This window comes from Ursus maritimus, unplaced genomic scaffold (assembly GCF_017311325.1).
Source record: "Ursus maritimus isolate PB19 unplaced genomic scaffold, ASM1731132v1 scaffold_1, whole genome shotgun sequence".
NCBI classification, from domain to species: domain Eukaryota; kingdom Metazoa; phylum Chordata; class Mammalia; order Carnivora; family Ursidae; genus Ursus; species Ursus maritimus.
Window position 1 is genome coordinate 4,865,639 of NW_024423343.1, and position 22,412 is coordinate 4,888,050.

A 22,412-nucleotide genomic window follows, 5' to 3' on the forward strand; every position below is an offset into this window, starting at 1 on the left:
AAGGGAGTTGGGAAGGGGCTTGGATAGGCCTTTCATGGAAGGTTAAAAGCAAACTCATTGATCCCACAAATATTTGTGGGGACACATTACTTGTCAGACACTGTTCTGGTCTTGGGATGTAGCTGACATTCCAGGGGGTGAGAGTGACATTAAAGAAACCAATAAGTGAATGTCCTATAGTACCAGGTGTTATGCAGACAAGTAGGTGATAAGAAGGAAAACAAGGCCAGGTAAAGAGGTAGGGGGCGGGAGGTGCTATTTTAGATAAGAAGGTCAAGGTCAACCTTGTTGATAAGGTGACAGTGGGTAGATCCCTGAAAGAAGGAGGGAGCAAGAAATGCACAGATCTGGGGGAAGAACATTCCAGGCAGAGGGACCAGCAATGAGACCACTGTGCCTGGAACAAACTGGCGAGGAGGAGAGTGGTGGGTGGGACACTGGGGTCACAGTGGTAGTAGCCAAGCATCTGATCATGGAAGGCTTTGGAGGCTCTGGAAAGAAGTTTGGGTTTTATTTCAAGTGATACAAGAAGCCACTGGAGGGGTTTGGGCTGAGGAATGCATATTTTTTTCTTTAGTTGCTAATAAACATGTAAAACTGGTCAAACTCAGGGGCTTTAGGGTGGCACAGTTGGTTAAGCATCTGCCTTCAGCTCAGGTCATGATCCTAGGGTCCTGGGATCGAGCCCCACATTGGGCTCCCTGCTCAGTGGGGAGTCTGCGTCTCCCTCTCCCTCTGCCTCCCCGCTCCCAGCTTGTGCTCTCTCTCTCTCTCTCAAATAAATAAATACAATCTTTAAATAAAATAAAATAAAATTGGTCAAACTCCAAGAGATATAAATTAAGACCAAAATGAAGTAACACTTTAATCCTTTAAAAAAGTGTATAATATAAAAATAATATAAGAATTTACACTATAAAATGTTTGTAAGACCAGACACTGATACAGTACAGTGAGGTGGCACTCATTCATGGCTGGAGGAAGCATATCCATTCAATAAATAATGCCTGAGCAGCCACCATAAGCCAGACAGTCTTTAAGGAGCCAGAGAGGTGGTTGTGACCAAGAGAGACAGGGATCCAGGCTCAGGAGGTAGGGCAAATTTTTCTCCCAGTCTACTTTAAATTCGTCAAGCAATAAACTTTACTATCAAAAAACGAATAAGAAAACCACTATTACTACTTTTAGTCAGCATTGTAACCAGAGGTACTAACCAAAGCAGTAAGATAAGAAAAATTAAAAGGTGTAAGGATGAAGAGGGGGAAATGAAAGCATACATTTAAAAATAATAAAAATATAAGGTAATTGGGGAAAATTACAAACTTTTCTTGAGAGACATTAAAGAATATAAAAACAAATGGAGAGAGGCACCATGATTGTGGATGGAAAGATTCAATGTCATTTATAATAATATAACAATAAATGTGTCAATTATTCCCAAACTGGTTTATAAGGTTCAAAGTCATTCCTATCAAAACCCTGGGAGGATTTTTTAAGAACTTGGGTTAAAAATAACCATGATACACCTGAGGAAGAAAATAGGTGGAGTGGAGGGTGTAGCCTATAGGATGTCAAGTCTTATAAAGTTCTGGTAATTAAGGAAATGCAGTATTGCCACAGGGACAGACAAATTGAGCAGTGAAACAGAATCGAAGGCCCAGGGCATATCATACCCCATGTATATATGGAAACTTGATTTATCACAGAGTTTTAAATAAGTAGTTCTGAAGCAATTGATTATCTCTCCAGAAAAAAAAATGAAACTGATGCTTCCCTCATACACCATACACACAAATTACAAGTAGATTGAAGATATTGATGTAAAAGACAAAATTTTTTAAAAAATTAGTATCAGGGGCACCTGGGTGGCTCAGTCGATTAAGTGTCTGACTCTTGATCTCAGCTCAGGTCTTGATCTCAGGGTCATGAGTTCAAGCCCCCTTAAAAAAAAAAAAAGAAACAAATATAGAAGAATATTGTTTCCTAAAAGATTTCTTCAACAGGTTACAAAATGCACTGTTCATCAAATAAGAGCACTTTTTTTTAAAAATCACAAACTAGAAGAAAATCTTTGTAAGGAATTGGTATAAAGAACAATAAAAGAGGTGCTACTAGTGAAAAAGGAAGAGATTAATCAGTAAGAAATAAGAAAAGTACATATTTCATAGATGAGAAACATGACTGGCAAACAAACGTATGAGTATATGCTCAATCGACTTTGTAACCAGGTAAATTTGATTAAGACCACTATGAAATATCATATTACATCTATCCGATTGGCAAAAATTTTAAAGCCTGACGATACTAAGTGGTAGCAGAGGTATGGGGACCTGGAAGCTTCATTTACAGATGGTGGGGATGTAAATTCATACAACCATGTTGGAAAAGGATTTATCTCTTGTATTGTGAGGTCAAACACGCACACAGCAGCATGGTGATTTTACTTTCAGGTATTTATTCTAGAACAGTGGTGCATACAAAGACTTTCCAAGGAGTAATGAGAAACTGATGGTTTTAAGGAAACCTATTTAATCAAACTTCCAAATGTCCTCCTTTCAACCCATTCTGTTTTCACCAAGGCACCCTCTTCCTCTTTCCCTCCACCATGCCCAGTTTTAGGTGCATCACCCCAGGTTGTAAAGAATATTCTAGACTGTCAGCCAAAGGTGCAATGAGAGATTCTGGTGCCAATGTTGTAAAAGAGAATGACTAGTGATTGTCTAGTAAACCTCCTGCAAGTCGTTTCCAATTTATTGTCTTCAAAGACATGGAGGAGAGCCAATCCAGTTATTAGCTGGTACGTTATTAAAAATAATGTTTAACAAGTAAAGAAATAAGATCATGGGAAGTTAAAACAATTAAAAATTTGTGTTATAAACATATCTGCATGGCAGAGACGTGTAATAAGGTGACCAGTAAAGGACCTTTTAGGATACAAGTATTAGGATTAAATTTTGTGGGGAGAATGAATGGAAGGACAACTGCAGGGAGAAACGGGGAGAAAGGGAAGATTTCTGAGCTTCGAAGACCCTAGCCATGTAATTTTAAATGGGATAATGACTGATACAAAATTGTTGAGTTGTTTGCATTCCCCTGGACACATTTCTATTTTTACCAATCTGTTTTTTATTGAACTATAATTAGCATACACTGTTATATTAGTTTCAGGTGTACAAAATAGCAGTTCTACTCAACAATTCTCTCCATTCCTCAGAGCTCTCCAGCATTAGCTGGAAGAGCTATAAGAACTAACTCTAAAACGAAACAAATAACAACGGATTTATTAGCCATTCACCATCAGATTAGATATATTACTTCTCTGTATCTTCGACAAAATTCCTTATTTTTTCTATTTTCCTTATAAAATAGGAATGATGTCAAGGATAGGGCACTTGGAATACAATGAAATAAAACTACTTTATCTAAAAAATCCTGTCATTATTTTTAAACTTAATATTTACAATGTACCAAAATTATATCCTTTTCAACTCTTAAACTTATGATAAAAAGTTGAGATACCAACTTTAAAAAATGGGAGAGGTGGAGTGCCTGGGTGGCTCAGTTGGTTAAGCATCTGCCTTTGGCTTAGGTCATGATCTCAGAGTCCTTGGATCGAGCCCTGAGTCAGGCTCCCCACTCAGCAGGGAGTCTGCTTCTCTCTCTCCCTCTGCCCCTCTCCACTACTCGTGCTCTCTCTCTTGCTCTCAAATAAATAAGATCTTCAAAAAGAAATGAAAGAGGATACATAATTCTTCAAATTCTTTTAGAGAGTAAGAGAGGGAAAACTTGGAAACCACAGACCTGCAGGAACTCTCAAACACCTGTGCTGGAAAAGTGAGAATATTTCGGGCAGCCTGTTTGGTGATGGTGAAAACTGGAATCTCAAATCAGGAGGAGGATGAATAAATAAACCATGGTCTGTTCACATTCTGGAACAGTAGAAATGGATGAACTTCACAACACGCAGCATAGATAAATCTTAGAAAATCAGTTGAGTGGAAAAAAATAGGATTTCAGATTTGTAAAGCTCAGAAACGAACAAAACCAATGTGCTGTATAACTCAAGTATTTTTTTAAAGCAAGGAAAAGATTAACACAAAACTAAAGAGAGTGGTTCCCTCCGATGGAGGCGCTGGGATGGTGGGTGACTTTATTATTTGCTTTCATAGCTGATTCCATCTATTCCATCCCACTATCAGACCTCATCTAATTACAAATGTTCCCCAGTTTTTATTTTGGAAATCTTCGAACGTATAGAAAAGCTAAAAGAACGGCAAGTGAAGATCTGTATACCCTTTGCCTACATTCTCTAGTTGTTAACAATTTATTTTTACTATTCATGGCTGTTGAATCACTCTAAACCTTTGTGCAACTCCTGAGAATAAAGACACTGGCCCACATTACTCAGACCATCACTGACCTAAGAAGACTAATAGGAATTCTCGAACATCATCTAATGTCCAGCCTGTGATTGGATTTCCTCAACCGTCTCACTTAAAAAAAAAAAAAAAGATTTTATTTATTTGAGAGAGAGAGAGAGAGAATGCGTGCACCAGGACCCTGCGATCATGACCTGAGCCAAAGGCAGACACCCAATCGACTGAGCCACCCAGGCACCCCCCATTTCACATCTGATAGCTTCGTGAAAGACCAGCATCCGATCAAGGTTCATACATTGCGCTTGGTTATTATAGATGTTAGTCTCTCTTACTCTACAATTACACACCTGACACTGACTTTTTTTTTTTTTAAGATTTATTTATTTTAGAGAGAGAGAGAGGGCGCAAGTGTGAGGGGCAGAGTGAGAAGGAGAGAAAATCTCAAGCAAGCTCCATGTGAGCACAGAGCCCAACACGGGGCTCGATCTCATGACCCTGAGATCCCAACCTGAGCCAAAATCAAGTCAGATGCTTAATCGACTGAAGCACCCAGGCACGCCCTGACATTGACTTTTTGAAGGCAAATATTCTTACAGAATGCCTTCCTGACCAGAATTGTCCAAGTAGTGTTTCTTTCTCTGTCCTATGTGTTTCCTATAAGTAATTAAAATCCTTGGGGCATGGGATGGCTCTAAGAAAAGAAAAACAATGCACTTTATTGTATAAGAGTCTTTCATTTTTATGTATCAAATCTGTCCATTTTTCTAAGCTTTTGGTTTTTATATTTCAATGAGACAAGACTTCTCCAGGATTATAAAAATATTCCATACATTTCTAGTATTTTTGTACCTTCTGTTTTTATGTTTTGCTTCAATCTATTTGGAATTTATTTTTGCATATGGTGGGGTAAGAGTTGAAGTATACTTGCTCCTAAATGCATAGCTGATTGTCCCTCCTCATTTATTAAATGGTCCATATTTTCCACTGATGTGAAGTGGTACTGTTATATTCTAAATTCCCATCTGTCTCTGGTCCATTTCCTAGAACCTAGATAAAACTTGATCTCTTTGTTACAGGACAAGGAACAGAATGGGAGAGGGAATGGCATGTGCAAAGATGGGAAGGCCATCAGAGGGCACATTCGAGAAAGAGCAAGGCCAGGGTGCCTGTGCGAGGGCAGCTTGTGGAGGAGAGGTCAGAGGGGAAGAGGGCCAAGATCTCATGCGACTTTTGCAGGACAAGGTAAGCCACTGGATTTTATTCTAGGGATACTGGAAGCCATCAGCATTGAGAGCTCGAGTTTCAGGAGCTGATCTTCCCTTGTAGGACCTATCTGTCTACCTTATTCTTTTTAACGGCCAATTATTAGTCCCTTACATGGAAATTCCATAATTTATGTGTCATTCATGTAATAAGGACTCTCCTCCTGTTGTTTACAAATGGAATTGGTAAAAGAAAAATGAATGGAATTGGTACGATTAGCTAACCATTTAGAGAAAAATACAATTTTCAAAAACGGACGAGGGATGAGAAGTTTACCTGTGACGAAGTACCAGAAAACAGAGTGTGCTAGGAGAGGAATGGAGGTGAGGAAGGACTTTCTAAGTGTAGCACTAAGGCCAAGAACCATAAAAGTAAATGCTGATTTGAGGTCGCAAGTGTCAAAATTCTGCACACTAAAAATTTGCAAAGTTTAAAAGGGAAATAAAGCCATAAGAAACATTTTATAACATGTGACATGTAGAGGGTAATGCCCTCCAAGTTTGCACATCATTAAGAGAAAGAGAAATACTCCAGAAGAAAAATGAGCAGAGAAGATGCAGGGGAGCAATGACGACATGCCAGGTGGCACAAAACATAAAAAATTGCAAGCCAGTGGTGTTGAAATGCAGAAAAACCAAGAGATCCTAATTTTTGCCTTTAAAATTGGAGAAACGTAAATAAAATGTTAGTCTTGGTGTTGGTGAAGTGCGGGGAACCAGGCAGCCTCATTCCTGGCTGGGGAGTGTTTAAATCATATTAGCTATTTTTTTTTGACATGAAAAGTTGTTCATGCTCATTTAAGTTTAAAGAAGTAGGTTATCGTGACAATTAGGGCTCTGTGTGATTATTGATTGGGTCTTGGATGAGAGGAAAATCAGCTATAAAAGACATTATTGGGACAATTGCGGAGATTTGAATATGGACTGCATATTATATCATATCAATGGTAACTATCTGGGGAGTGATAATGGTCTTGTAGTTACGACAGAGAAAGTCCTTGTGCTTATTTATTTAAGGGTGAAAAATCATGAAGTTGGTAATTTACTTTCAAATGGCTCAGCCCAGTGTCTGTGCTCATTGTCATCTGTGTATCGCCCGTGTATCGTCCGTGTATCGCCCGCCTGCACATCACCGAGATGCGAAAATGGTACCTGGTGAATGCGGATGACGTTTCCCTGGGCGTTCGCTGAAATACTCCATTCTTCCACTTTCCTGTTGGCCTGAAAACCTTCAAACAAACATCTGATGGGAAGAGTAGGCTACAAAATAGTTTGAAGAGTGTTATTTAATGTTTTAGAGATTTGTTTGAGAGAGAGGCGGGGAGAGGCAGAGGGAGGGAGAGTGAAGGACCTTAAGCAGATTCTGTGCTAAGTGTAGAGACCAACGTGGGGCTCGATCTCACGACCCTGAGATCATGACCTGAGCTGAAATCAAGAGTCGGGCGCTCAAGTGACTGCGCCACCCCAGCGCCCCTATTTACTGTTTTAAATAGAGGTACACATATATATGAATGGAGAAGGCTGAAGGACACACATTCAAGTGGGGGAGTGACTATCCTGGGGGGTGGTCATTGTTCATTTCATTTTCTTTATTTTAAAACTAGTTACGGAAGTCATCAACGTTCAGATGAATCAGAAAATCCAAACAGGCGGAGAACAAATTAAATTCAAGGTTAACCTCCCCGAGAACTCCCGTGAACACTGGCTGCACGTGCTTCTGGACGGTCTCCATGTGGAAGCATGCTTACATATATGTAATTCTGCATATTTTCCTGCCCAGGGAGGACTCACGCTACCCACGCTATCTGATAACTTGCTCCTGCGTCTTCTGCCTCTGCTTTGTGCACATCTTTCCAGGCTGGGTAACACTTTTTTTGCTCGCACATGGATTAGGGGGAGTTTTAATGTTATATATGACTTTGTTTACTTGGATGTTCCCGATTTTCTGTGACAGTAATGATGATGATGAGTTTTAATACTTACCATGAGCTCCTTAAGGACCAAGCACGGTTCTATGTTCTTTCCATGTGTTATGAACGCATTACGTCTTCACAAATTACACCCATTTTACAGATGAGCGCTCAGAGGGCCTGGGAAGCCCGGGGTGTGTGGGTGCGCAGCCCAGCGTGTGGCTTCGGCGGGGCGCGTGGCCTTCTCCTGATCAGAGGGCACGTTACCTTTTCCACCCGAGAGCTCCGGCACTGGGAGAAGCTGCAACCCCAGCTCCCTGGGGACTCGTTGCCCCCGCCATCGCTCGTCTGCGGGAAGTTGTGTTCCTGAGCCAGGCTTGGCAAAGCCGGGATGGATGGGACAGAATGAAAGTGACAACTCTCTGTGCATTTGGAAGTCTGCACAAGCGGGGCCACTCTCCCCAGCCCGCCCGGTGCAGAGTCACCCCGACAGGCTGCCCGGGGGCTGGCGGCCGCTCTGCTGACTGATCCATTGAGGGTTTCACGAGAGCGCCCCGGACACACACTAGTCACTGAACTCCGCAGCCAACAGCAGTGCGAGGCCAATTTCCCATCATCCCTGCTAGTGTGTGTGTGTGTGTGTGTGTGTGTGAATCTGTGATGTTTGTGGTGTGTGTGTGTGGGGCATGTGGTGTATGTGTGTGTCTGGGGTATGTGTGTCTGTGAGGTACGTGTGTATGTCCAATGTGTGTGTGTGTGTATGTGTGTGTGTGTGTCCGGTGTGAGTGTGTCCAGTGTGTGTGTGTCTGGTGTGTGGGTGTCCGGTGTGTGTATGTCCGGGGTGTGTGTGTCTGTCTGTGGGGTATGTGTGTGTGTAGTGTGTGTGTGTCTGTGATGTGTCTGGGGTGTGTGTCCAGGGTGTGTGTGTGTGTCTGGGATGTGTGTGGTGTGTGTGCGTGTGTCCAGGGTGTGTGTGTGTCTGGGGTGTATGTGTGTGTGTCTGGAGTGTGTGTGTCCGGGGTGTGTGTGTGTCCGGTGTGTGTGTGTCCGGGGTGTGTGTGTGTGTGTGTGTGTGTCTGGGATGTGTGTGTGGTGTGTGTGTGTGTGTCCGGGGTGTGTGTGTGTGTCTGGGGTGTATGTCTGTGTCCGGGGTGTGTGTGTGTGTGTCCGGGGTGTGCGGCGGATGGGTGTGCGTTGGTAGTGTGCTCCGTCTAGCGTGGTAAGTGAGCTTCGCGTCCCTCCGGCTTTGCAAATACACAGATCTTGACCGTGAGAGGGGCTGGCGATTGGTCGATACCATATGCAAATAAATAAGTGGCTAATTGCCTGCAGTGTCTCTGGGTGGCAGGTGCGGTTATTGGGCCACATTTATGGGCCAATTAGGCGCCTTACTGGACTTGCGAGGTGATAAATTGCGGCTCCGCGGCTTCTGGGAACGTGCTGGGGACGTGGGGCCACCGGAGCTCCGTGCTCACCGCTGGCATGCATGGCGAGCGAGGCTTTTGTCCCTGCCCGGGCTGCAGTGGGGGGCAGGCCGGGACCCATGAGCGGCATCTCTGGGGCCGGGCTGGGGGCCTCGTGGGAGGGCACACACACCACACACACACCGGACGCACACACACACACACCCTGGACACCCGCCACGACGGACGTCCCCCCGAGTGCCGTGGGCTGGCTGTGGGGCCGCGACAGGCCTGCCGCCTCCTCAGACCTTTCACGGGGATGACGAGGCTCGGTTTCCTGAAAAGCAGAAAGACTGGAAGGACACTGTCGGCACAAGGGGACCCTGGGCGTCCAGGTGCCCCGGGCGGGGCGGGCCCCGGGCGACTGGAGTTTATTCTTCCTTCATGCACGCCTCGGTTCAGGGGACATCTGGGCGGGACCCGTACCCCAGACCTGGGCAGACCCAGGGCCCTGGAACCAAGCGAGGCGCAGCCGGGGACTGACTTGTCCCACAGAGAAGTGCACCGTGAAGGTCAGGGACGGTGCCACGAGCAGGTGCAGGGAGGCCTGAGCCGGCGTTAGGGCGGGGGACGTCTCTCAGAGCATGTTTCATCTAAGACCCCAAAGATGAGAAGGAGCTAGCCACACACAGTGGGGTCTTCCCAGGGCAGGGCAAGGTGGACAAAGGTCCGGAGCAGGAGAGGCCATGAAGCTGGGGCATGGCTGGAGCTGACCTCGAGGGGCAGAGGGGAGGAGGAGGCAGGTGAGGGCGACAGGAGGGCAGAGCAAGCAGACGGTGGGCACCACCTTTAGGACTGTGGACTTGCTGTCAGAAGTGGGGAGCGGGGGCGGGGGAGCGCCTGGGTGGCTCAGTTGGTTACGCATCAGACTCTTGGTTTTGGCTCAGGTCATGATCTCAAGGTCGTGGGATCCAGCCCCACATAGGGCTCCGCACTCAGTGGGGAGTCTGCTTGTCCCTCTCCCTCTCCCTCTGCTCCTCTCCCTGCTCTTTCTCTAAAATAAATCAATCTTAAAAAAAGGAACGAAGTGGGGAGCTGTGGAGGGATCTCATGCAGGGAGTAGTGAGATCGGATCCCCAGGACTGTTGGAGGGGTGACAAGAGCAGGCAGGGGGAGCAGCTGTGGTCCCCTGGGGGCAGGGCTGAGCAGGCTGAGAGCAGAAGGAGAGCATCTGGGAAGGGAGGGGAAGAGGCCAGGGGGCTTGGGGTGGCTGGGCCTTCCAGAAGGTTCTATCTGCGGAGTCAGCAGTGAGAGGTCTCTTTGAACTTTGTTCCTCTGGATTCTGTGAATTATGGTTAGCTCCTAGCCCGAATGCTTCCTAATTTTTAATCAATTTGTTTCAGGCATTTATTAATCAATTAACCAACCATTTCTCCGATTTTAGTATGAGCAAAAAATGTATTAACAAAAAACCCAACCACTTTCTTCAAAGTCAATGGCAAACTATGAAGCTTTAAAATGTACCTCAAAATAACTTTTTTAAAAATACTTATGGAGAAAAGGTGACCATAAAAGGAGGAAAATAGACACCACCCAGAACTCCCCACAGAGGCGGGCGGTACTGCAAACATTTTGGATTTTTTTTTCTCAATGTGAAATAAGGATATAAAAATACCTTTAAGACACCTTATATACATCTTTTATTAATAGAGTCTTATGTATATTCTGTATGCTAATTTTTAATTTACATGGTATCGTTTCCCCATGCGATACACACATTTGAAATGACTCATCTTTCTGTTTATAGATGTACACTGATTTATTTCACTGTCCCCTCCTGTGAGACTTCGGGCTTCTTCCCCATGCGTTGTTGTTATAAATACCGTGGTCACCAATGTCTCTTAGGCAGATGTCCAAGCAGCCACGCTGCTCCTGGGCCAGATTCTAGGCATCAAATTCATTCATGGAACCAACACATATTTACAGGATGGAGGTGCCATCCAGGCCCTGGGCTCCTGGGCCTGAGGGAAGGTTTTCAGAGCCTTAGCACAATTCCACACGGCTTTGCAGAAATGCTGTTCGACTTCGTTTCCCCCAACCGCGCGTTAGCACCAGTCCCCGCAGCTGGGCCAGCGCTGAGCACCATCACTTCGAAAGAATCTTGGCGGTAAAATCCAGAGCTTCAGCCTTGGTTTATTCCCTGGCCGGTCTGACCGGGCACTTTAGGGCGCCTGGTGCCAGCACCTTGGGCTTGCCACCTCCAGGGCCCGGATGGACCCTCTGACACGGACTCAGGGGCGCTGCCTGGAAGGCGGTGACAGTCACCCGCGGGGCCGATGGGAGGTGAGGAGTGGCTGAGCCCCAGCAAGGCCCAGGCAGGCAGCCTGCCTGGCATGTCTCTGGGGGAGCCACTGTTCTGGGTATGCTGGAAGGCGTTTTGGGGAACCACAGGGTGGACGGGCGGGACGGTGCGTGCCTGTATGCACCCGCTCTCCCCCTCTTCCTTACCACCAGACCCTGCCCCCTCGAGCCGCCAGGTCCCCCAGCCTCCTTCGCAGCCCCGAGTGACCCCGCCCAGTGTGGCCAAGGAGGTGGGGGGGTCAATGGAGTCACGAGTGGGGCTTCGGGGAGCGCTGGATAGGAGAGGCCTGCCCGCTGCCTCTCCCCTTGCCTTTTCTCTCCTTCCCGGAGGTAACACGCGCCCCCCGACCGCGGTTGACCAGATGGTCGGGAGGAGGTGGGCCCGGGAGGCCTTTCGGGTGTCCGTGCAGCCCTGGCTCGCTGCCCAGTCCCTTACTTCATGTAAGCCACACGTTACCAGATCCAAGAGAACCAACACGGGTGGAAGTGGACTGGATTCCTCCTCACTTTTTTTGTCCTCTTTTTGCTTTGATTCCCCTGTAAGACAAGGAGCCTTTGTCACATTTCGCATGTGGCCTGCTGGCTGTTGTGGGACCACGCTGCCGGGGGCCGTGTGACCTCAGGTGGCCGGGTGGGAGGCCATGGCCCCCTGTGCCGTGAGAAAATCTCCGCAGCAAATGTCAGTACGGACATGTCGTGGGATCACAGGGCTTTATGTTTATTGCCTGCGGGAGTAGGTGAGGGGGAGGACACCTGCCTGTCTGCAGAGAGAAGCATCTAGAAGGTGTTCACCGAACTGCTGACTCTGGTGATGTCTGGGTGGTGGCAGTTGGGTATTTTAATTTTCTGAGTTTGGGGGTGAGGATACAACCTGTTTTGTGTGAGAAAAGCGTGCTTCTACTCATACTGGGTATTGATAAAGGCATTCCGGAACGGTTTTCCTTCCTGGCCGCCTGGGAGACCTTATCACACATCTGGGGCAGTGTGGTCCAGCGCAAAGACGCTTCACAAGCATCTGGAACTTGGCTGGGCAACCATGGCCCCTCGGAGTGGCTTGGAGACGAACAAGAGGGAAGAAACGCTCGTTATCCCCCCGACACCATGACTGCAGCACGTGTGCGCGTTTCCTCAGGCGAGAGGCGGCCCGGGCCTAGCGCCTCCCTCCGTAAGCGCCTCTCCTCTCTGATTTACCTTGCCCGAGCACACACATCCAATTAGTCGTGACAAATGACCACCACCCCGCGCCCCCCAAACCCCAACAAAACCTCCACAGAAGCAGTGTAGACATATTTTCATTTCTTTATTAGAAAGAGGCCTCTACACTATAGCCACCTCTCTCCGTTACTTTACACATTTTTCTTTTTCTCTTTTTTTTCCCCTTAGAATACTGTACAGCAGACACAAAAAATCCCAATGCAGGAAAATACAAACTGGCATATTTAATCAAAACAAAATCATATGAAAGAACAAGCAAAGTGAAATGTCTGTCAATGGTTTTAATTACAGTACAAACAATATAAATAAAGCATCGTTGAGTCGTTGTGAAACAAACTTGCTGAATGAGGTAATATAAAAACAACCAAAAAGAATCCCCAAAGAAACCAAACCCATCCCTGGATAAAGCCCGGGCCGCTCCTCCGTCTTCTATACATCGCTATTTACAGAAACAGAAAAATGTGCTGAGAGGTGGGCAGAGACTCGGCCTTCCCTGTTCCCTCTGACAAACGCCTCTCGGTTGTCACCTGTGACCCGCTCGGACTCCCGTTCAGAAACACGCCCGTGGCCCCATGAGAACCCTGTTCAACGTCACAGGCAGGAGAGTGGGGGGCTGTCTGGGGGCAGGAAGCACTTCCGGAACCCACGTGGCTGTGCCTGGGGCTGGAGCGGCCACCACCTCCAGCCCTTGCTGGGGCAGCCCGCTCAGGGCTCCCAAGGCTCTGTGCAGGGTCCTTGGTCAAGGCCTCACGGCACCCTCCCCGGACATGGGTGCCCAAACCTGGACAGGGGCTGCAGCCCAAGAGTTTGATAGGTTTTACACAAAAGCCCAGTCGGAGGAGGGAAACCATGATGCTTTTCAAGGTTTGGAGAGGCATTATTTCTAACCTCGAGACGTGTGACGTGCCCGAGAGCAGTTTCTAAACATACCCATTGCCTGTGCCCCGTGGAACAGCGCGGTCCTCGCTCAGGTCTGCCTGTGTGCCCTGGGGCGGGACAGGGAGGGCGTGATGTGCTCCTGTGAGCGGTCAGTGAGGCTGACTCCCCGCTCTGGCTCCGGCTCATGCACCCTTGGTCCCCTCTGTCCTCTGACCCTCGAAGAGCCCGGGCGGGATGAACCTTCCCCCCAGGCCCCTCAGTGGAATGTCAAGTGCAGAGCTGGGTGCGGTGGTCATCAGCTGGGCTGCCCCCAGGGTCTTTGAAAGAGGCTGTCACTCAGGCTTTCCCCATCGGGGTGCTAGATGAGGGGTGGAAGTCCCTGCGACGTCCTTCGTCAAGGCTGGACGCTCACCATCTTACACGAGGAATCACTGACTGCGTGAGCATGCGGGGTTGGGGCCACAACCCGTTGGTCGAGTTTGGGCCAGCTCAGATATTCGCTTCCTGGGCCACTGCGGACACCATCTGGCACGGGGAGACCAGGGCACACTGATTTGGGGGGTGGTTCCTCCCAACACCTGACTGTTCCGTTTGGAAGATGCCCCAGAGCTCCCCCATCTAGTATGGTTCCTTTCTTCCACCTGCGTCTCAAGATGAAGGCCGTGGCATTCTCACTGACCGTGACTGCGGGGCTAGACCTCGCGAGACTTTGACAGGTGGGTCTCGGCCCTATGGCTCCATCCTGACCCTCAGGGGGTGTTCTCCACAGCAGCCAAACCAGGCCCAGATAAAACACAAGCCCTGAGCTGACCTCTCGCACCCGACAAAGGCGGCTTGCCCCACACGGACCTCACAGCCGCTGGGTGCAGGGTGACACCCAGCCAGACCCCGAGCTTGTCAGTCTGCTTGGAAGGGGCGGCTCACGGCGGGTCGCTGCTGGGCACGCCTGCCTCACCCTGCCCGCCTCCGGGCACTGCAGGCCCTTTGGATGGGATAAGGGCCTCGGACAAGGGCGTTTTTACCAACCACGTGCGAACCCCAGAAACAATGCTGTCATCTGAGAGCAAACCCAGCCCCCCCATAAATGAAATGCGGAAAAGAGAGACTTGCAAATCTACGGTCCTGAATCCTTGCTTTGGGAGGGCGTTTCCAACACAAGTGAAACCTAATTACTTCTAGAACTTGGGCGTTTTAAAAATCATGGACTAAAAACCAGCCTTTGTGGTCTTATGGAATCCTGTGCTGATGAAATGTCCTCTACTTTCCACTCTGGCCCACACTGAAAAACTGGAACTGGAAAGAAGCGTCAATTACGTTCCAAAAGCCGCAGACATCCGAAATGAGACGGGGAATCCATTAATATTGCTTAAAAACACCTCTGTTAGGACAGCCTTTCTCCTCTAAGGGGAAGAACATTTGTGTTTTTGAAATACGAGTTCTAAGCCGTCACATGTCCCCTCTGCCTGGCAAGGGGAGAGGGGAGGGTCCGGTGTGGGCCTGCGGACCCCCGAGCGGCACGGCACGGATGCTCTGTCCTCCCGAGCGGCCTGGCTTCCAGGGATCACCCCCGGCCGCGGCGGGAACAGAAGCCTGACGCTGCTGCGGTCTGCTCGGGGCATTAACCCACTCCCCCTTCTCTCTCCTGCGTAACGGGGAGCAAGTCAACGCTTTGGCTGAAAGGCGACCTGCTTGAGATGCTTGAACCACGAAGGACCCATCAGGGCGCAGGGCCCGGAGCAGGGCGGGGTGGCCGACCCCATCCCTCAGCGGGCCAGGCGGGGAGCCAGACCCCTGCTCGCCGTGAGCCGCACACCTGGGGGGCCCGGCCTAGCCGTGGCGGGGGCGGGGCCCACAGCGAAGACTCACTGGCCACAGAGCTTCTGGAAGAAAGCCACTTGGGAATTCAAAAAAGCAACGTGTCGATAATGGCCCAAAGTGAAAAATCCAAGTCTGGATGCCAAAGGCCCTTATTTAGCTTTTTGGTGAAGGATGAGGGTAAAAATCACTTGAAGACAGGACTTCACAATGTGTGAAGCCCACGTTTGACGCGGCAGTTAGAAATAAATTATATTTCCTGGGAAAGAAAGATGTGTATCTTCAGCACATTTCTATTTGAATTCCTTCCTGCTTTTCAATTTGTTTGCTTGAAGGACATAAATACAATCCAGGGGAGTTCTAGAAAGTCATGCCGACCTTGTGGGGCGCGTGAGGGATGGAAATAGAGCAGGTGGGGGAGGGGAAACAGCCCATGGAGGGGTGACGGATCTGCTTTCCAATTATCTTCGCCTTCTGAGAACTTGCGGAGCCCTGATCACACTTACTCGTAGAGGCTCCAAATTGCTGCAAAGCTTCTCAACCTCCCTAGGTGGGAATGTGGATTTCTTATTTCCAGAACATTCTAAATGCAAGGAGGAAGGGTTGGCAGAGCTGGAGCCATGGGGACCCGTGTCACCCTTGAGCACAGCTTGGGCTGGGCACCGGGCAGGACCCAACGGCCACCCTCGAGGGGGAAGCCACGTTCACCGAGCGCAGGCCCAGGACGAGCCAAACGCCAGCCTCGAAAAGGAAAGCAGCTCTGGGGAGGCACAGGCTCACCCTCCGGCCGTCCAGGCTAAGCGAGAGGGGCCAAAGGGCCTAGCGCTCTGCCAGCCAGCACGCTCTTCAGCAAGCTCTGAGGACCAAGAGTGGACAGCAGCCTCCTGGTGGCTCCTGGCGGGAGGGAGGCCTGTCTGAGCCAGTAACACAACAGGGTGTCGGACAGAAGGGGTCATCTTGGGCCTCAAGTGACCTTACTGAATGCACGAGGATAAGACTCAACCTTTTCTTTGCCTCTGGAAAGTCAAACCCAGACTACAAAAATGGGGGATAAGCGTCAGGAAGTGGGCAGTATGGGGGGAGGGGCACAGAGCACCTCTGCCCCCTCCTGACACCGCGCCCCGCCAGCGGCCGTGGGGGAGGGCACCGGCTGGCTCAGCTGGCGGGGGGACTGGCGGGCCTGCTGTCACCAACCCCCCGAGGGCAGCTCTCCGGGCGGCTCTGGCTTTGCTGCCCTCAGCATTCCGGGTCTTCGCGAATACCGGCATTTCCTGAGCATCCAGCCCCTGGCGGCGGGTCCGGCTGGCCGTGGTCACATTGGTTGGAAACCAACCGGTCATCGGAGCCTGCCAGGCCACCCGTTTCAGAGCTGAGGAAAGACAGCCCCGCAGCTGGGTACCTGGCCAGGGCTGCCCAGCAGGGGCAGCAAGGCCAGGTGAAGCCGGGTCTGCTCAGCCGCAGGGCTGTCTTTCTCACCGTGGACCCTGCTCTCCCCTCACGGAGTCAGTGACGTTACGAAACTGGGAAGACTGGTCCCTAGGCCAGACGGCAGAGGCTGGGTAGATGGCACGAGGCTAGACAACACTTCAGAAGACAGGAGGAACAGCCAGGCCCTGCCTCGGTGCCCGGGTTCACAGGCAGAGAATGGCTACTTTCAGGATTCTGGTCAAGAGTAATCCACCGAGAGCCCCAGCGCCTTCCCCTGCTTTCTGGGATAATCACACACTGTGCTCTTCCTGGGAGACATGGACCCGCGCCTGCTCGTGGGGCCCAAGACTCATAAACAGCCCCTCACTCACCCTCGAGCGGCTCGTCTCCTGGGACGACAGGAGACAGAAGGGGCCGGGGCCCCATGACTGAGGAGACAGAAGGGGCCGGGGCCCCATGACTGGGGCTCTGGGCTTCGTGAACCACCCAGTCCCGGACGTCTGCTCTCACGGGGTCAGAATCGAGGCTCCTTCCTCTGCAGGGTTCCTGTGGCCACAGAAGGAATCTGGCCAGATCGTGACGCTCCCCTCGCAGGGGACCATGTGCACCTGTGCCTCCCCCAGCGGGTGGTTTCCAGTGAAGGGAAACTGACTTCTGGACAGAAAAGGCTCTGCGGATAATGCAGTGGTGTCTTCTTGTCACTGTCACTTCACAGAACTTTCATGGGGATACACAGTGACGACTCAAGCCCCTTCCCAAGCTGGTCGTTTCTAACACCAGCCCTTGTGGCTTCTGCTTCCCCGCCTCAGTATTAGCGAGGCTTTAAGCTGGGAATGAGAGCATTATGGGTGAAGAAAGGCCTTCTGCGTTGAAACTGGAATACAAGCAGATTAGCTATCAGCCACCTTTATTTTCGAGGAAAACCCTTGAAACCCACCACGGCCTCTCCTCTGCTGCCGAAACTCAGGCTCAGGAAAGCTGGCCGCCTCCTGGCCCAGAACGATACTGCTACAAACAGCAGGAGGGGGGTCAAGCTGTCTGGGAAGGAATCACGGAAGTCCCCGTGCCGGAGAGAAGGAAGGGAGGAAAACAAAACAAACAAAGAAACCGATCTAGCATTCAGCTTGTGAAAGGCTAAGTGAAGAAAGTCATTTGGGAAAATATTATATTATAGACGCATATAATAATATGTACACCCTCATATACATCTCAGAGAGAAGCCTTACAAGGAATTCCGTTTCTTTTCAAAACAAGGCTTCACTATATGATAGAGCATTCCTATAGTGGGAATTAACTACAATGAAATAATTTAAGAATTTCATTTATACTATATCTGTGTTCACTACGTAAGTCTACGCTAACGGCTGTGCAGAGGCGAATGTGTATAGCTCGATTAGAACAGTAACGCGTTCTTCAAAAATAGGCAATGACATTTTTTTTTCTATTCACATTTAAAATAACTACACAGTGATGAAACACAGAATTAAAAATTGCGGGTGGGGGTGGGGGTGAGGATTAGGGACCTGTTGTCAAGGCTCTCAGCCTCATGGCTTCTGTACCTGCTGTTCCTGGGCCTGCTGGGTTCCACGCAGCTGAATCAAAGTTACAAATGTCCATGAAACACTGACCCACGTAAAAATTCTGTGTAAAGCTTTATTTTTTCCCCACCTACTTAACGTTTTTTTTCTTAGAAAGTAAAAGAAGAGGAAAAACTCTTACAAAATAGAAGGTTTAATATAGGAGAGCAAGGGCCCTGCCTGGAGGTGGCCGGGTGGACATGGCCCCGCTCCTGTGCGACAGCAGGTCCAGAGTCTCCTGCCAAGGGGACCACCCTCTTCTCGGACGGACTTGCTAAAGGGCTCCAGGCACAGCCACCCCTTCCTTTTTAACCTAAGGTGTCGCGATCTGGTTTTTACTGTGTTTGGCCACCACGCGGAAGGTGGCTGAAGTCTGAAGCAGCCCCATGTCACGGGGATGGCAGGTCAGGTGACAAAGGAAACGAGGACATGGCCACCAAGTGAAGCGACGCCCGCGGGCCAGCCGGTGCCGCCGAGCTGTGGGCGGCCAGTCGCAACCTGCCTCTGCCCAGCACCCGGGGCAGGACTGAGAAACTCATCCCTGGCTTCCCCGTTACCCCTTCTCTGGGTTGGCAGAAGTGGTATCAGATCTAAATAATGAGAAATCACAAGCTTCCTCCCCTCCTTCTCTCATAGGCATCTAAGTGTCTTTTTTTCTTTCTCTATTTTAATAAGCAAATTGTACCACCATCTTCTTCTGGTATGTTCCTTTTTAAAAGCTGTCGATCACATTAATGGAAGTGTTTGCTGCTGGGAGTGCTTTCCATGTACAATGATCTGTAACCCTCTTATCTCAACTAGTTGCACGTTATTAGTTCACACCCAGTTCAATTTATAAATTAACAGAGGTGCCATTTGTCTGTACGAAAATCAATGCATATTTATGAACTTCTTTTATTCAAATAGATTTTCACAATCTAAAGACATAACACAGAAGCCTGTGTGACACTCCCGTGTGGCCTGGGAGTGACTGAGACCCAAGACAGCCACCTTGGCAAAAGGAAGTAAAATGTAAAATCTCTCTTATGTTTGGAAAAAAAAAATAGCCTTTTATGCATTTACTGACTTTAGAACATGGCCTCGAAATGTTATTATTAGCTAGAATTCGTGATTTCCTTTTGAATTTCCGACTTACTCTTATTTATTTTTTCCATTTTGTTTTTGTACCAAGGAGACTCCAGTCAAATAATACTCAGCAACTGATTTCCTCTCTTTGGACTGAAAAATTAAACAGATACTAAATTATGACAGTGAATTTAGAAAGGAGGGCTCCAAGGGCTCGAAAGAACATGTCTGGGATAATATGATGCTTCTAAGAAGTATTGCAATCACATCGTGGCAGTCATCAGAGCGTGCTGCGTAACTACCTCCTCGGCTAATACGCCTTCTCCTCGGCGATGAGTAATCATGTTCTATTAAACAGCGGTAATGCGGGAAGAACTCAACTATACAAGTGTAATGAAGCCGGTATTCTCCCCGGACAGATTAGCCACAACTGATTTGACACATACCATCATAGGGGCTTCAGACCTGACAAACTCTGCTTGCTTCTGATTTATGCCGTCAAGCTCCTCGGAGAGGAGATGAAATCCGAGTGTTCCGTTTGGTAGAGGTGAAATGTACTGATGTGCTTAACTGCCAGTTAAGGAGAGTCTCCCTGCTCCCGGCGCCTCGCCTCGCCTCCCCTCCCCCGCCCGTCCTGTCCCGGCGCCTCCTCGGACGGACGGAGGGCAGCGGGGGTCCCTCGCCGTGTGCTATGTCAGTAAACCGAGGCCCAACCGGAGCGCCTGCTCAGCAGCCTCCTGGCCTCGTCTTCGCCCCGGGGCCGGTCGGGCTTTGTGATTGCGCGCGGGGTGAGGGTGGGCGGCGGGCCACCAGCGGGAGGAGAGCGGGGCCGCGACGGGACTCACGTGCGGTGCCTTCGCAGGGCGGTGCCTTCGCAGGGCGGGCGCGGCGCGCGCGGGGGCGTCAGAGGATGGCGGGCGCGCGCCCACTGCTGTTGTTCCGGTTATTGTTCTTCCGGGACAGGTTGGGCGTGGCCATGAGCACGAAGCGCTCGTCGGGGCAGCCGTACTGCAGCAGGACGTCGATGCACTCCTGGCTCGAGGCCTGCCGCGCATACGCCAGCGCCGTGTTCCCGTGGGCGTCCCGGGCCATGACGTCCACGCCGTACTGCGGAGGCGACAGAGGGCAGTCATTGCACCGCCGGGGACCCGCACTGCAGACCGGCTGCCGGGGGGCGGAGGGCCGGTGCCGCACCTCGCCCCAAGGCATGTTCTTCGAAAGAATGTGTTTTGGGGCACCTGGGTGGCTCAGTGGGTCACGTGTCTGCTTTCGGCTGAGGTCATGATCTCAGGGTCCTGGGATCGAGCCCGTGTGGGGCTCTGTGCTCAATGGGGAGCCTGCTTCTCCCTCTGCCTCTGCCCCTACCTCCTGCTCAGCCTCACTCTCGCTCTAATAAATAAAATCTTTCAAAAAAATGAAGACTGTGCTTTTTGCAACGTAAAGTCCCTCCTTTCTGCAGCAGACCAAAGATAATTCTCGTGTTGCTATGTCTATTCATTTTTGTTTGTTTTTTTAAAAGATTTTATTTACTTATTTGACAGCGAGAGACAGCGAAAGAGGGAACACAGGCAGGGGGAGTGGGAGAGGGAGAAGCAGGCTTCCCGCCGAGCGGGGAGCCGATGCGGGGCTCGATCCCAGGACCCCGGGATCATGACCTGAGCAGAAGGCAGATGCTTAACGGCTGAACCACCCAGGCGCCCCCGCAATTTCTATTCTGACTATCCAATTGTAAAAACAAAAAATAATCACTTCTTGATCTCAGACATGATTCCTTTCCATTGTAGGAAAAACATGTCCTACATAAGAGCACAGAAAAGTCAGCTACTAGCACGCTGTTTAGTCCGACCACTGGTGAATGTTTCCCTCTGCACCTGCCAGGGACTTCTCGGCAGCAGCTTTCTGCCACCCTTTCACGGGGACCCACAGTGACAGGAACCCACAGTGGCCAAGCCCCAGAGGCGTGCAGGCTGCCACCACAGGGTGTGGGCTTCTCAGAAGCACCCCCGGCAGCCCAGGCAGTGCCCTGCTCCACACACTCTTCCCTGTCCCCATTCAGGCTTCATAACAAATGCTTCCATAGCAATTTAAGAAATAATTTGCCTAGTAGAAGTTAACCAGAACTGTCTAGATGAAATGCTTTGGTAAAGTCCTACCGTATCAAACATCGAACTTTGGGTCCAGTATTTTTGTGTCTGGTAAAGGGAAAACCACATAAACTAGCTGTGTCCTTGCTCTCCACACTTCTCCAAAACAAAGACGCTGGGACTCTGTTGTAAGAGGAACAAGAGGGACACCTCCAGCCACACTTGACCCAGAGGGGTCATGAGAAATGCGAAGACTGCAGATACTCTGGCCCCTGGTGGATGGACCGTGTCCCGCTCACCTCCTCCCTCCCTTTACTCAGTCCCCTGGGGGTATCCTCACACACCCATCTTCTCCTCTGTCCTCACGCAGGGGACTGAGAGCCAGGGGCTCCATGCTGAAATCCTCCCTGCCCTGCCCGCACTGCTTCCCGCCTTCAGACCCGTGACCTTCCACCGGAAAGATGCCCACAGAGCAGAACAAGGCGCCCCCAGCATCTCGGCGCCACGCGGGGCACCTGGGTGACCTACCCAGATCAGGAGCTGCGCCAGGACCACGTTCCCCTTCCGGCAGGCCAGGTGCAGCGCTGTGCGGCCGTCCCCCTCTCCGCAGGTCTCGTTCACCTCCTCCCGGGAGCCGTGCGCCAGCAACAGGATGACGGCCCGCAGGTCCTCGTCGGCGGTGGCCCGCAGCAGGTGCTGGCCCAGGGACAGCTCCGTGCAGGGTAGCGGCGCCAGGAAGAGCTTCTGCTCGTACTTGGCCCGGATCCACCGCTCCTTCTCCTCCCTGCAAGAGCCAGGACACGGGCGCGGTCACGTCAGGAAGGACAGCCGAGGCCGACCCCCACCCCACCCCAAACCTAGGTGGTCTGGAGGCCTCGGGGAGGAAGCTCAGTAGCAGGAGACGAGTGTCTTCACAGAGCACAAGGAAGCCCCCTGAGGGGCAGGGAGATGTGTCCTAGAGCGGAGCCCTGGCCAGCAGCATCAGCACCACCTGGGAACTTGTCAGAAATGCAGATTCCCAGGCTCTGCCCCAG

General features: G+C 50.2%; 1 protein-coding gene across 5 annotated transcripts in view; it reads right to left on the reverse strand.

Moving 5' to 3' along the window:
* Positions 1-12,596: 12,596 nt before the first annotated feature.
* The window catches only part of AGAP1 (ArfGAP with GTPase domain, ankyrin repeat and PH domain 1), a 530,765-nt gene continuing 520,949 nt past the window's right edge, over positions 12,597-22,412 (reverse strand). For all 5 annotated transcript variants that reach the window (XM_040638726.1, XM_040638724.1, XM_040638725.1 and 2 more), the window contains 2 exons: positions 21,907-22,162; positions 12,597-20,401 (listed from right to left, as the gene is read on the reverse strand). In XM_040638726.1, coding sequence (XP_040494660.1) covers positions 20,198-20,401; positions 21,907-22,162 — 460 coding nt within the window. In that variant the 3' untranslated portion in view covers positions 12,597-20,197. The remainder of the gene's footprint in view (positions 20,402-21,906; positions 22,163-22,412) is intronic.